The sequence below is a fragment of the Cynocephalus volans genome, chromosome 6 (assembly GCF_027409185.1).
Source record: "Cynocephalus volans isolate mCynVol1 chromosome 6, mCynVol1.pri, whole genome shotgun sequence".
In the NCBI taxonomy this organism is placed as follows: Eukaryota; Metazoa; Chordata; class Mammalia; order Dermoptera; family Cynocephalidae; genus Cynocephalus; species Cynocephalus volans.
In genome coordinates this window covers 163,616,088-163,628,679 of record NC_084465.1, presented here as the reverse complement: position 1 = coordinate 163,628,679, position 12,592 = coordinate 163,616,088, and the positions used below count along the sequence as shown (strand labels likewise).

General features: G+C 54.6%; 1 protein-coding gene across 1 annotated transcript; it reads right to left on the bottom strand.

Annotated features, from left to right (window-relative positions):
- Window positions 1–2,940: 2,940 nt before the first annotated feature.
- LOC134381133 (NUT family member 2G-like) lies at window positions 2,941–10,726 on the bottom strand (the record flags this gene model as incomplete). Its single annotated transcript, XM_063101177.1, has 7 exons — window positions 2,941–2,987; window positions 5,403–5,442; window positions 5,868–5,984; window positions 6,258–6,512; window positions 7,023–7,131; window positions 8,084–8,212; window positions 10,131–10,726. Coding segments are annotated over 7 exons (1,293 nt in total), but the record flags the coding sequence as incomplete, so codon positions are not given.
- Between the last annotated feature and the right edge of the window lie 1,866 nt (window positions 10,727–12,592).

Below are 12,592 nucleotides of genomic sequence, written 5' to 3'. Positions count from 1 at the left end.
TTGGGCTGGTGGGGGTGGGGAGACATGCCGTGCAGGGTTCTGGCAGGTAGGCAGGATTCTGAAGGTCCCTCAGATTATACAGGGGCAGCACAGTGGGTGTGTGCCTCTGAGGCAAGTTTCAAATTGTTTCTCAGATTCACAGCACAAAGCTTCTACCTGGTGTTCTACTCACTCCATTTCTTTATCAATAAACCTGTTTTTGTGCCCCTCAGCCAACCCTGCTGTAGAGTGGCTGCACGTCCCGAAGGTAGGTCAGAACAAGGAATCCGATAAATACAGGGTTTGTAAGGGAGGTAGGGGGAATGAGTGTCTGGAAATAGGTTTGGATTGTCTCAGCACCTCCAGCGGGCTGGGTTGCTGTATGCACATCATTCTGTAGGAAGCAGTCCTTGTACGCTCAGCTACGGTCTGTTGCTGCGACCTCTGCAGACTCCCGTGGACTGGCCTTACTTACGATCCTCTTTGCTGGAAAGCCATGAAAATTCATGTCTTTCTTTGAAAACTGTCTCTGCCCATTTTAATATTGAATAACTTGTTTATGTGCTCTTGGGTTGTTTGAGTTGCTTATATGTCTGGATATCAGCCCCTTGTCTGTGTGCCTTCTTTTGCTGTGCAGGAGCTTTATGGTTTGATATATTGCAATATGTTTACTTTTACTGCTTGTGCTTTTGGGGTTTTATTCATAAAGTCTTTGCCCAGTCCTACATCCTGAAGTATGTCCCCTGTGTTTTCATCTAGGAGTTTTATAGTTTCAGTTCTTATATTTGAGTCTTTAATCCATTTCGAGTTGATTTTGTGTATGGTGAAAGGTATGGGCCTAGTTTGACTTTTCTACGCATGGATGTCCGGTTTCCCCAGCACTATTTATTGAAGGTGCCGTCCTTTCCCTAGTGTATATTCTTGGTGGCCTTGTCAAAGATGAGTTGCCGGTAAAAAGCGCTTACATCAAAAGAATGGAAACACTTCAAATAATCTAACATTAAATCTCAAGTAAGTAGAAAACCAAGAACAATCTAAGCACCAAACTAGTAGATGGAAAGCAATGATTAAGAACAGAGTCGAACTAAACCAAGTAGAGACCAAAAGAATGATGCAGAAAATCAATGAAGCAAAATGTTTTTGTTTTTTTTTTCCCCAGGGGAAAAACAAACTACGCAAGCTGTTGGCCAGACTACTTAGAAAAGAAGAGAGAAGGCCCAAATAACAAAAATCAGAAATGGAAAGGGAGACATTGCAACCGATTCCACAGAAATACAAAGAATCATTAGAGATTGTTCAGAACAACTATACTCCAACAAATTTGAAAACCTGGAGGAAATGGATAGATTTCTGAAGACCCGTAAACTACTAAGACTGAACCAAGGAGAAATGCAAAACCCGAAGAGACCAATAAGAAGCAATGAGAATGATGCAGTCATCAACAGTACCCCAACACAGAAAAGCCCAGGACCAGATGGCTTCACTGCTGCATTCTACCAAAGTTTTAAAGAAGCATTAACAACCATCCTTTTCAGACTACTCCAAGAAATTGAAACAGAGGCCGTTCTCCTAAATTAATTCTATGAGGCCAGCATCATCCCGATCCCCAAATCAGACAAAGACACAACAACCGAAAAGAAAATTACAGGTCAGTAACCTTGATGAACATAGACATGAAAATCTCCAGCAAGACATTAGCAAACAGAATACAACAGCACGTCACAAAGATTATACACTGTGATCATGTGGGTTTCATCCCAGGGATGCAAGGATGGTTCAACATACATATATCAATAAATGTGATACACCACATGAACAAAAGCAAGGATAAAAACTATACGATTATCTCAAGAGATGCAGAAAAAGCATTTGAGAAAATTCAGCATCATCCCTTCATGATAAAGACCCTTAAATAAGTAGGTATAGAAGGAAAATATGTCAACCCAATAAAAGCCATATATGAAAATCACACTGCCAACATTGTCCTGAATGGGGAAAAATTGAAAGCTTTTCCTTCAGGAACAGGAATAAGAGAAGGATGCTCACTCTCACCACTCCTATTTAACATAGCATTGGAAGTACTAGCCAGAGCAATCAGGCAAGAGAAAGAAATAAAGGGCATCCACAGTGGAAAAGACAAAATCAAAACGTCAAGTTTCACAGGATTGGACGTGATCCTACATATAGAAAAATCCATAACCTCTACCAAAAAACTCCTAGAGCTCCTAAACAAATTCAGTACTGTGCAGGATACAAAATCAATGCATAAAAATTGGGAATATTCTTATACGGCAACAACAAATAAGCAGGGAAAAAAAAAAAAAAAGAGAGAAAAAAGCCAGCCCATTTACAATACCTATGAAAAGAATAAAATACCTCGGAATAAATTTAACCAAAGAGGTGAAAGATCTCTACAATGAGAACTACAAAACTCTGCTGAAAGAAAGAGGACACCAAGAGAGGTGGAAAGACATTCGTTGTTCATGGATTGGAAGAATTAATGTTGTGAAAATGTCCATAATACCAAAAGTGATCTACAGATTCGGTGCAATCCCCATCAAAATACCAATGACAGTCTTCACAGAAATAGAAAAAACAATCCTAAATTCGTATGGAACAACAAAAGACCCCAATAGCCAAAGCAGTCCTGAGCCAAAAAATAAACTAAAACCAGAGGCATTATACTACCTGACTTCAAACTAGACCTCAAATCTGTAGAAGGTACCAAGTCTTTATGGAGCTTTGGAACTCCCACCACTCTCAAACGGCCGGTTCACCGGTGAGCTAATCTTGTGACTTCTGGATGTAGGACCTAGTTACTTTGCTGTCTCCATTTAAAATAATGCAGTTGCCACGGTGAATGAGGTTTCAGAGGGCTGTGATCCAGACAGCCTCGATTCCTGACTGTCATTTGCATGCAGTATTCTCACACCAGGTTGGGTGACTACTTCTCATTTACCTTTATGAACCCCCGGAGTCACTTGAGACCACGTCATAGTAAGTAAAGGCTATTAAGCAGTTACGGGAGAGAGATGGGGATTTGGCCAACTGGCTCCTTGCAGCGTGCATTAGCTATTGTCGAGTGTCCATGTTCCTCCTCAGTCCAATCCAAAGTCAGGAGAACTTGAACTTGCATTTGAAAACATGACCACTCACAACACCTAGCCTGCCTCGAGTTTGGGGAATTTTACACTACTCCAAAGTATAGGTGAAAGTTAGATACTATGGAATTAATACCGAGATTCATTACTGAGAATCTGTGGACCATGGTGAGAGTTATAATTGTTGGTTTTCCGTTTTGATTTCCCTTTCCTGCTGTGTCATCACAGGGGGAAGAGAGAGTTCTGGTGTCTCCTCCTCTTCTTATAAGGGCGCTAATCCCCGTCATTAGGGCTCCACCCTCTGATCTCCTCTTACCCCAACAACCTCCCAAAGGCACCACCCCCAGATACCATCACAATGGGGCTTAGGGCTTCAACATGCGGATTTGGGGGACACGACATTGTGACTGTAACCGCCCTCCAGCTGGCCCCACTGTACAGGGTCAGGGGCAGATTGTAAGGTTGAGGCAGGGCACGGTGCCGGGCAAGCATAGGTTCTGCCTCCTCCTGGGAACGGTTCAACCACGAAAGGGCCCCAGGACAGACAGCAGTCAGGTGGCGAGGACAGGAGTAGCAGCAGGAGCCCCGAGGTGTGACCGAGATGATGCCTGTGCTCGACTGAGTGCCCACACGTACTAGGGCATGGGCCAAGTCCCCTCCAAACACGACTTGCTCCACATTCCTAAAACCTAAGAGGGGCTCCTGAGGACAGCTCTGAATGTGGAAGAGTCAGGGAACTAGTGAGGAGTGGGTCCAGGGCTCCAGCCTTCGATCCCCGCGTTTTCCCTCAGCGCCTGATGTGTGCGCTGAGCTGGACAGCAGGGACAGTTGTGGGTTCCCGTGAGGATGCCACCAACGAGGACCTGCATGGCATGATGTTCTGGAAGCTTCTGGGCTTGAGGGCCGTGGTGTGCAGCTTCACACCACGCCGTCTTAAACTAGCCAAGCTCTGAGGCCTTCTCCAATGTGGAGACCCACCTGGGAATAGGAGGGGCAGCAGCCAGCTGACCCGCCACCAAGAGTTAGCTTCCTTCACACTTCACAAAGGCACAGGGGCGGGTGGGACATGGATGCTGCTGACGTGGGACAGGGGAGGAAAGGTGCAGAGGAGCATCTGGGGGCTAACCAGCGAGCTCCGTGGGTGGATGGGCAGGAGACGCCCAGACATGGCCCCTTCCTCCCCCTAGCAGACAGCCAGGCCACCGTGGTGCTGGACGGTTTTGCCCACCTGCCACTGTTGCTGGGACACCCCCACCCCATGACCACAGCTCTGCATGTGGGGGCCGACACCCTTTTAGTCAAGGATCCCACATGGGTCCTGGGGGAGGAATCAGATCTCAGAATCTAGAGAAGGAGTTGATGGTCGGGCACCGGTGGGTCCTTGGAGCCTGGCATCTCCCAGATCCTTACTTCCTCACCGGCCTGTCTCCACTTAGTGGCACAGACGTGAGAACAGAGGCAGTAGTCCCAGGGCATTTCCCAACAATACCACTTTTATTCACACTTGTATACAAACCCCCATTACATACAACGCCCCCAACGTGCTGCCTCCCGGACCTGTGCCTCGCCTCTCCCCCACCCTCATCCCCCAAACAGGCCCCCCTCCCCCACCCCAATTCCCCATCCAGACCCCCCCACCCTCTCTCCCCTGTCCTGCCTCCCCCACCCTGCCCGTAGCTGAGGAGCAGCTGGGTCAGCACTGGGTGATGGGAGCTCGGGATCCCTCGGGCCACAGGATGCAGTGAGGGTCAAATCCAGTCCAGAGGGACTGGCACCCTGAGAGGCCGGCCCACGGCCCCTACTGGCTGCAGTGCTGCTTCTTCCTCCTCCCAGAGACCAATGGGTCGCCCCTCCCCTTTTGAGGACGTGAGGGTCGAGCCAGACGCCGAGCAGGGACGGGGCTCAGGGACAGCCCCCAGGGCTGCAGGCTGTACTGCAAGGTCAGGAGGAAGTCCAGGCTGGGGAGGTCCTCCTCGACTTCACTGGACCTGACTGCCGGGCCCTGCGCAGGCATAACAGGACAGGCTCCCCTGAGACCAGGTGAGGAGGGTCTGTGGCCCTGGGGAGGGGAGCTGAGATGGGCAGCCCTCAGCTTGCGTGACTCCTGATGATCTGGCCAGAGGGCAGGCTCCTTGGGCCTGGGCAGGTCGGTGTTGTCTCGGCTGCGCTGTTGAGGGTCATGGGAAGCCGCCTCTGCTGGGCAGGTTTCTGTGACGACCCCTCCTTGGGGGCCACGGTCTTTGCTGTCTTCTCCTTGGCCAGCTGCAGTCTTAGGATGTGACTCCAATTGGGGTGCGCCATGAGCTGGGGTGGCCCCCTCACCTCCTGCGTCATCCGGGGCCGCGAGGCGCTTTTCCACCAGCTGGGGGGAGCAAAGTGGCACTCACTGGCTCTGCCCCAGGTGTGGGGAGGGGCTGGCAGGATGGTGGAGAACCCTGCATTTGGGCGGGAGGTGGCGAAGGTGAGAGGAGGCTTGGCTTGGTGTCAGAGGCAGGGACTGTGACTGTGCTGTGCCCTGCTGGGCCTCCTTCCAGCTTCGCCCCCTGCCCTCCCTCCCTGGCTCTGTCCTCTCGTTCCTGCTCTTCTGCACCTACTCCTCTGACCCAGGCGGTTCCCCTCTGGAGGCCATGCACCCCCAGCAGGGTAAGACTAGACAAAATCACGTGGGCTTCAGGGGCACAGGGTCACGTGTTCCCCCTGGTTTGCCTGGTGCCCTTCCCTCCCCTAGGAGATCTGCTGGCCCTTTCTCCCCTGGGTGCCCTGGTGTCCCTGTCTCCCGTGTGTTACCTGTGCTAGGGTGAGTCGTCCTTCCTGCTCCAGCACCTCAGTCAGAGCCAAGGGATCCAAGTTTGGGTCTGGGGAAAGCAAAGCTGCCAGGAATCGGGGGTGGACGATGGCCTCCACCTGGAGCAGGGGGAAAGGGGCATGAGTGTCTTTGGCAGGGAGTGAACTGCAGCCAGGGGGACCTCGAGGAGAAGCAGAAAGTAATGCCTGTCTCTCCTGTCCACACAGCAGGGTCGTTCTAACTCATGGCCACTAGCAGCTACACACAGACTTTCTCTGTCTCTCACACACACACTGCTCCGTAGCTGAGGGATGAATAGAACTGAATTCCATGGGGCTGGGACTGCCGTTCCCCAGAAAACCTCCCCACACGAGGGCTCCAAGCCAGCCCACCTTGGTGATGAAGTCTTCCTGGGAGCACAGCTTGTTAATGTAGCTCAGGAGACCTGGGTCCGGGTCAGTCCCGTCCTGCTCCTGCTGCTCCTCGATATCTTCATCCTCCCAATTTGCATGAGGCCCCAGCAGTGCCTCCATGATATCCACATACTCCTGGACAGCTTCTGGTGGGATCTCCTTGGGTGCCTTGGCCTGGGTCAGCTGCTGGGGTCTGCATGAGAGCGGGCGAGTGGCTGGTGCCCTGCGGCCAGCCTTCCTGGGAGCACACCCTAGGACAGGAGGGAGGACAGGTGCGTGGCTGGGCTGTAGCGGCCACCTCCAGCCACACTGGGGGGAGGTTGGAACTGAGGGCCATGAAATGGGTCCAGGCTGCACGTCAGGCCCCGTGGGAGGATACTCTACCCGAGGTGGGTCATGTGAGACTGAGTTACCTGGAAAGACTTTGGAGCCACCAAGATTCTGGGACGTCTCCCCACCCAGCACTGCTTCCTGGGAAGACTGTACATTGGGTCCTGGACAGCCAAGGCCGATAGCAGCTATGAAACTCCTGGACCAGGCCAATACCTAGTTCCTGATCCAGGGCAGTGGAGCCCCAGGTTCTCACTGGCTGCTCTCGCTGAAAGAGCAGGCGCCCCCTCCCCTTACAGGAAAGGGACAAGATGAGGGCACAAGGCCTCCGCAGGCCCCCTTAGGCCTTTGTATTGGCTCCTGTGGGAATATGCTTGCCGTACCTGACCGTGGCACAGTGTTGGGGACTGGTGGCCCTGGAGGAGCAAGCTTTGGTGGGGCTGGAGGAGGCAGGCCCTGGGGCCCCTTCACACACTGCAGCACCCGGAGCTGCATCTCCTCCTCAGCTTCAAATTCCATGAACCTGGCGGGCAGAGGGAGAGCCATAGCCATGCTGAGAGGGAGGCCTGGCCAGGGATGGGGGAGGAAGGGCTTTGGGTGGGCTGGGCTGCTCCCCCACCTGCGGAACAGTTGCAGGGGTACGCTGGCTCACCTACACCTGCAGGGCAGAAAACATCCAGGGGGTCTTCCTGAATGAAGGCCTGTGTGACCCAGGCCCGGCCCTCAGGGGACCCTGCTCCTCCTATCCCTGCCCAGGGCCTCTCAGAAGAGCTGACAGCCAGAAGCTAGGTCAGGGATGTGACTGACTGCAAATGACATGAGGAATCCTTGCCCGGATCCGGGAATCCTGGGCTGGTACTGTGAGCCCCTGACAATAGCCTGGGAGAGAAGGGCCCCGGAGATGTTGCAGGAAGTGGGAGCTAAGCTGAGAGGAGAGGGTGCATTTTCTGTGAGGGTGATTGGTGTTCACGGAGTGGATTGCCGTGCAGCAAAGGCAGGGAGGCCAGAGACGTGTCTGGGGGTGTGTGAGGTGCTGGCTTCCCCTGCCCAAGCTCTTCTGCCCCAGCCCATTCTGGGATGGCAGGTGACCTATTTCTGGCCACTTTTCATGAGGAGACGTGGTCCCGACTTTGTCAGTAGTCACTAGCTTCCCTCCTGCAGGGTCCCCACAGCTGGAGCCGACCCCCACTGGGCTGTGCTGGTTACTCTTCCCCATCCCCGTTTCAGCATCTGGGCAGGGTTTGACCCGAGGCCAGGGGAGGGCGGAGATTCCGGGGTGGGTAGGAGAGAGAAGCCCAAGCACCCAGGTGGATGGAGAGCTTCCCGGGGGAGGCAGGGCCCCAGGGAGGGGCCGGACCTAGCGGACCCCCCTCCTCACGGCATCCCTGCCGATGAGCCCACCGCACCAGCCCCTCCCCCTTTCACCCACCCTCAGCCCGCCCCACAGCCCCTCAGGCCCTGCATCCCTGACTCACTTTGCTGCCATGTCGTAATAGTTCATGCGGTCATAATTGCTCGTGCCCTGCCATTCCTGCATGGCCCGCCGCACTCCGTCCTCCAGGCTCATGGTGGGCTTCAGCCGGGCCAGGGACCGAAGCACTGGGCTGTAGGTCCTCAGTGTCAGTCACAATGCCCCTGCCCTCCTCCCATCCCAGCTGACCGGCCCACACCCGTGCCCCGCCACATCACACACATCCCACCTGTCCTGTCACCTGTGCCTGTCCTCCCAGTGTGGGCTCTTCGGCCTCCAGGACAACCAACATGTGTCAACCTCAGCACCAAGGGACTGCTTGGCCTCTCTGACTTCCCTTGGAGGCCTTAGTATTATTGTGTGTTACGGACTGAATGTGTGTGTCCCCAAAATTCACATGTTGTGGCCCTAGCTTGCAATGTGATGGTATTTGGAGGTGGAGCCTTTGGGGATCATCAGGTTTAGATTAGATAATTGGGAGGCCCCGTGATGGGATTTGTGTCCCTGTGAGTGTGAGAAGAGGAAAAGACACCAGAACTCCCTGTGATGTGAGGACACAGCCATCGAAAGCCAGGCGGAAAGTCCTTGCCCGGAACTGAATCTGCCGGGACCTCATCTGGGACTTCCGCTTCCTGAACTGGGAGACGTGAAAGTCTGTTGTCTAAAGCACCTGTCCTGTGGCGTTTTGTTATGGCAGCCTGAGCTGACCGAGAACTGCCTAGAATGGCCGTTCCAAGGCCCCAGGACTGAGCACTTAATCAGCTCCTGGTGAGTCTCTAGAGAGGCAGCCCTTGGGGACACAGCGTCAGAGTCCCTCAGCGTGCAGAGCAGGCGCGGGGATCCAGAGCCAAAGGAGACCGGTGCCTGAGCTGACCGGGCAAGGCCTGGGGGCGGTGGCTCCATTTAGGGACTCAGGACAGCCTAGGGCACCTGGGACTTTGGTCCAAGGGGAACTCCGACTGCTCAGCATGTGCGGGACACTGAAATCACTGGGGACAAGGATTTGGGGGCCCCTTTAATTTATACACTGTGTGCAGCTTCCCGTGGAGGGCAGCCAGTGTGGGAGCGGGGCAGGTATGCAGCCATGTCCCGTGTCCCGTGGACTAGGATACGTGCTCCATGTGATGGCCCCAGGAACACGAGGGCCTGCAGGTGGAAGGAGGCAGGTGTTGGGGAGGGAAAGACAAACGCTCCTGGCTACGGACGTCGCTGCCTCCCATCACCTCAGCCCCTGGTCCTGGGCTCCTGGGCTCACGGTCCCCTCACTCCCTGTGGTGGGACATGTGACTTTGGGAACACTGTCCTCTTCTAGGTTGCCTGTTCTTAGTGTTGACGGTAATAGTAATCATCATCATAATACGAAAACAACAATAATGAGGGACAGCACATGCCAGAGACCCTGCTGAGTGCATCAGACATGAGTCAGACAATCTTCCCACCCTCCGAATGAAGCGGAATTGTCTCTCTGTCTAGGAGGCATTCAGGGATAAAGAAGGCGACTCTGCGCAGGATCCAAACCCAGTGATGGGGGCCCAACCAGGTCCCAATGTGTGGCTTGACTACCTCAGTCTCCTTGCTAGAATTTTCCAGAAGAGTGAGGGGGTACATGTGTAAGGCTCCTCCTGTGGCCTGTGCCTTCTCCCCCCAGTCCCTCCATGTGACGTCCCGAAGCCATCCTCACTCAGGTCCTGTGCTGGGCATGAGAGGACACGGGGAGGAATCACGGGTGAAGGCAGAGACCTGAATCCAAGTTGTGGCTCATGTCACACCGGAAACTCACTCTGGCCTTTACCTTCTGTGCATATTATGGTAACTGTTAAAAACCAAGTTTGGTGGACTCACAGGGTGTTGGGGATCAGTCGACCTAAGGCTCGTGAATGTACGTCGTGAACCGGAGTGGGACATTAGTTAAACTGCTGAGAATGCATGGGCCGTCGCCCACGTGACCTTCATCCAAGTTCCCCTAAATAGGCTGCCCTCCTCGTCCGTCCTTCGTTCCCCTTCGTGTGGGAGCGGTGGGATTAGCTCCATCCCCCAAGGAGGGCACTCACATGAGGAAGCAGGACAGAGCTTCAGCATCAGGACTCTGGGGCAGGTGCCCGCGGGCCAGGGACTTGAAGCGCTGCCAGCGTCGGAAGTTGTCGTAAACACTCCTGGGGTTACAGGAGTCCTCTGGCGCGGCCTTGGCCTGGGAGGGGGCCTTGCCGCCCTCCCCACCAGCCCCATGTGGACGTGGCCCGTCATTCCCTGGGACCACGGTCGGACCCAGCTGGGCTGCTGGAAGGGGAGCTGGAAGGGGCTGGCCTGGGAACCAGTACCCCTCTCCAGCCCACGTGCCCCCGATGGATGCAGCAGGCATCACGGTCCCTACAGCGGGAGCTGCCAACAGCAGGGGAGCAGGACACTGAGCACCCCCGCAGAGGGCCCCTGGAGCACTCCAGTTGAGGGGGGCCTGAGCCAGGACAGTGGTCTGAGTGTGAGAGGGCTCTGCTGGAGCCCCTTGCGTCCTGACTGGGACAATGATGTTGAAAGCCCCGGCCCCACTCGGGCCATGGCCAGCGGCTCCGGTCCCCTGAGGCATCCTGGGGAAAGCAGACCGCACCAGGGGGCCACCAGGAGGCAACGCTGACATCACTAGGGCAGGTGGGGGCTGCTCGCAGGGCGGCCCGGGGACCGGGCCGGAAGCAGGCGTGGGAAACAGCGGACGGAAGGAAGTGAACGGAGGGTTCAGGGTCACGCTGGGCCCCAGCACTGCAGATGCTGTGGAGACAAAGGAGAGGGGCGAATGAGCAGGGGACGCGGCCACCAGGACGGAGGCTCTCCCTTCCCTTAGAGTCAGTGTGAACCAGAGCGAGGCATCCCAGCATTTGAGGGCCATAGGACGGGGAATTGTGCAGTTTGTCCCCAAGTGAATTTCATGCTCCCCCTTGGGTTGGGGATCATTCTACTAGAGAACTTGCTTCTCATTCACTGAGATCCTCTGACCCCCGTCAGTCAAGAAGTAACACCTAAGCTTCCCTTGCCTCTGAGAAGCTCCCCAGGGTGTCCCCGGCACGTGGACCCGCCAGCCTCGTGGGATTGCCCCTAGATGTGAGTTGGGGTGGACTCTGCTTGGCGGCACAACGCCCCTCAGTGTGCACACCCCCATGAAGGGCACCTTCTCCAGTGCCAGTTGCAGGCGCCCCCCACGTGACCTATGTGAAGCCAGCAGATTCACAAGGTTATGAGCCCTTCCCTTTCTCAGTGCTCCTTTTCCTGATGCTCCTCATAAAGCCCTCACAACCCAAACAAATGAACTTGAACAAAATCTGTGCCTCAACTATCACCCAGGAGCCCTGAGGGAACCCCATAATGCAGCAGCCCAGTGAGGATGTGCTTCTCCTGGTACCACCCACAGCAAGCATGGAACAGAGGCCAGGTTCGGGGCACACTTGTCCCCATGCACAGTGGTTCGTTCGTGCTGTCACTGAGGCAGCTCTGTTCTCAGGAGGTGGTCTGTGAGTTAGATGATGAATTCCCTGAGACCCTGTCACTGCACAGCCAGAGAGGGCTGCAGAGGGCTAGAAAGGCCAGGAAATGCGGAGCCCTGCGGCTCCCAGTGGAGGTTCGTAGAGATTTGAATAGCTGCTGGTGGTTAGAGCTGGCCGTGGGTAATGGAGACCTTCTGTGATCCTTCTCCTTTGAGCTCTCAGTGATGGCCCACAAAGAACCAGGCATGAGCCAGTGTGACAGGAAAGTTGTCTGGGTACATCCCTGTTCACTAGGGTTTCAGGTCAACCGTAGTCACGGAGAGCAAGGTCCATAGGACATGGTCCTAACTGATCAGGACATATGTCCTAACTTTGAATAACAACAGTCATAATAATAGAAGATCTTCCTAATGGTGTGCTGCTCTGCTTCCTCTCTCGGGAAGGAAACCAGCCTCTCAGAACCTTGCACTGTAAAGCCGACAGCACGCCTCATGTGTCCCCTGTTCATGATGTGCTAGACGTGGAGTATGAGCAAAGTCTTCATCTCCACATGAAACGAAGGGCAGAGGACAGGCCATGAGACAGGGTGGAAGATGAATGGGTCTGAAGACCCGAGCGTCCCCCAAAGGGACAGCAATTCAGAACAGCTCCGCGAAGAGCAAGCCCCATCTTGTTTGCAGTTTCTGGCTGCCCTGTCCCTGGTGAACAGAGACAACAGCGATCTGGACCGAATGAGAAGCCATCTCTGGGCAGACGTGAGCCGAGACTGGACTGCTGCAGGTAGAGCGACCTCCAGCCTCACTGACGGAGGGGATATTTCACGGTAATCTTGGTCAGAGAGAACTGTTCCACTGAACGGTTTTCTGGCTGAGACCGTTTCTCCCCGCTACTCCTCTAAGATCTGGAATACTCCGGTTTGTATCCCTCAGGACAGTACCATAGCACAAGCCCCAGGTGTCTGAAGAAAGGACGCAGGACTCAGGCTTTCTTCTTGAGCCCCCCTGTGGCACAAGCACGACACAGTCCACCATTGCCTACAAACA